General features: G+C 41.5%; 1 protein-coding gene across 1 annotated transcript; it reads right to left on the reverse strand.

Annotated features, from left to right (window-relative positions):
- Positions 1-686: 686 nt before the first annotated feature.
- On the reverse strand, positions 687-1,727 carry LOC146811169 (general transcription factor II-I repeat domain-containing protein 2-like). The gene has a single exon (XM_085615044.1). The coding sequence runs from the start codon at positions 1,725-1,727 to the stop codon at positions 687-689; it is 1,041 nt and encodes a 346-aa protein (XP_085471170.1).
- Between the last annotated feature and the right edge of the window lie 952 nt (positions 1,728-2,679).

Raw genomic sequence — 2,679 nt, forward strand, 5'->3', positions numbered from 1 at the left:
TTATGAAGTTCTTATCCGAAAATGCTAGTTCACAAAGATAGGTAGAGCCAAATAGGGAAAAAAAATTCAATGCAGCTGTGTGGATGTTCTTAAACTTTTCAGCATCCATAAGACTCCAGAAATTAATGTCAGTTCAATTCAATGTCATTTTGAAGTGTGACAATCTCCATTTCCATTGTGGCAGAGTCAAGGTTCAAAAGCACACTCATTTTCTCTGAAATGTCACTAACATCCACTACCATGAAGGGGTTTTAAGTGAACATCACACAGGGCTCCAGTTGCTCAAAATCACTAAATCTGTCACTGAACTCTTGATTAAGCCTCATGAGGAGGCTACTGTATTTCTCTGTGTCCAGGATCTCAGCCTCAGCTTTGTTTTCTGAAAGGATTTGGAGCCCAGAGGGAAAGTGCTGCATCTTTCATTTCTGCATATGCTGTATCAAAAGGTTAAGCTTTGATTTGAAACTTTTCACAGAACTTACCATGTTGGTTATTGTCTTGTTTTTGCCTTGCAACTCGTAGTTCAATACATTTAATTTTTCTGTCACATCTGTCAAAAAAGCTAAATCGAGCAACCATTGAGTGTTTGATAACAGTGTGGTATCTTCATTTCTAGACTCCATAAAAGCTTTGACTTCTGGCAATAGCGAAAGGAATCTTCGCAGTATTTTTCCCCTGCTAAGCCATCAGATTTGAGTGTGCAGTAAAAGGTCACTATACTCGGCTGATAGTTCTTCAAGGAACAATTTGAAGGTTCGGTGCTGCTTGGCCTTTGCACGAATTGAATTAATAATTTTAACAACAGGAGTCATGACATGATCAAGTCCCATTACCTTGGCACATATTGCCTGTTGATGTATAATGCAATGGTAGTTCAATAACGGAGGGAAATCTGGATCTGCTTTACAATTGGCAATGAAGCCAGAATGACGCCCTATCATTGCGGGTGCACCATCAGTGGTTATCGCCACTAACTTTTTCAATGGGACATTTTGTTTAAAAAAATAATGTTTCACCTCATTGTGAATGTCAGAACCTTTCGTTGTGGTTTTCAAAGGCAACAATGTTAAAAATTCCTCTTTATCAGTAAAATCTTCAAAAACCATTCTAACTAACATTGCCAACTGTGCAATATCGCTTGCATCAACAGATTCATCACATTGAAGAGAAAAATATTTGCATGTCTTTAAATCGCACTCTAACTGCTCTATCATGTTGGTCGATAATGCAGATACCCTTCTTGCCATAGTGTTTGACCCTAACTGCACATCTGAAAAGGCAGACATAATTTCAGGGCTATTTTTAAAGTCTTTGACTAAGGAGTTGGCCATTAGAAGCATTGCTTCCTTCACAACGACTCCATCTGAAAATGTTGCTTTGTGCTTAATCAAGTGATGAGTAACTACAAAGGATGCTTCAGTAGCCGCAGTGGCTTTCTGCGTGGGCTTCGTAAAAAAAGATTGCTGTGTCTGCAATGCAGATTTCAGTTTGTTTACTTTTTGTGACCTCAAGCTGCTTCCTTTAGGGAACGTCCTCTCAAAATGCATGTGCTTGGTTGAAAAATGCCTCTCAACATTGCCCTTTTTTCCCACTGCAACTTTTGCTCCACAGATTAAACATACACAGTTGTCTTTAATTTGTGTAAATAAAAATTCGTTCTCCCACTCTTGATGGAAGTAGTAAGATGTGCTCTTGGCCCTTTTGGAGGGACCTGGCTCTTCATCCATGATTAGCTGTTAAGGCTGTAAGCAAGAGTAAAAATGTTGAGTACGTGTGCCCTACCTATGCTAATGATACTGCAACACAATGCCTCCCCTTTCTTCATCATCACACATGACAGCACCTTGAAATGCATAAGTTGAAGGTGCACTGTACAAAATCTATGAGGCCACACAAAGCCAACCTGTGTGGCCTTTAATGGCCTCATAGATATGGAGGCAAGGCAGTGCAAATCGATGTGTAGCGTTACTCTCTACCGAGTCTACCCCAGAGAGGCGTTCCGTGAGTGGAGCATGGGTGCCCCTTCCTGTATAAAAACAAATCTGTCTGCAACACAGGCACCCTTGCACCATGTGTTGGCACTAGGGGGCAGCAGTTTGTGTGCCAGTGCAGGGAAAGAATAGGAATGCATCATTTTATGTTAAAATTTAAATGCAGTGCATTCACTGCCACAACAGTGAGACACAAAACTAAAGCACAAGCCACAACACTGACACAACAAAAGCACAAGCCGTGCAAGCGGAGGCTAATGCTTGTCGGAATGGGACAGGAAAGAGGCCCTGGCACCAAATTAGAAGTAGCCCCACAAGCCAGATCTGGTGGCTCAGTGCACTAAAGCAGCCACTGCAGGGGCCTGTGCCCGACCTCATGGCCACAGGTTTCAATCCCTGCGGGTCCACTCAGCCTTTCATCCATTTGAGGTCGATAAAATGAGTACCATTGAGTTGGGTAACAATAAACATCTGTTATTCAGTGCCAGGACACCTTCGGGTAATCGTGCGCTTTACAAATAGACCTGTTTTGTTATGTTGTTAATATAGGGCAGGGCGGCAGGCAAATCAAATAGGTAAAAAAAGTGGCCCACATTTTCAAAATAAGTTTTAAACTTAGACATGTTGTATATAGGTGGTGTTTTTCATGGTATGGAAGACTAGGATATTTGTCCTTTCAGCAGGCACT

The sequence above is a fragment of the Triturus cristatus genome, chromosome 7, assembly GCF_964204655.1.
Source record: "Triturus cristatus chromosome 7, aTriCri1.1, whole genome shotgun sequence".
Lineage (NCBI taxonomy): Eukaryota > Metazoa > Chordata > Amphibia > Caudata > Salamandridae > Triturus > Triturus cristatus.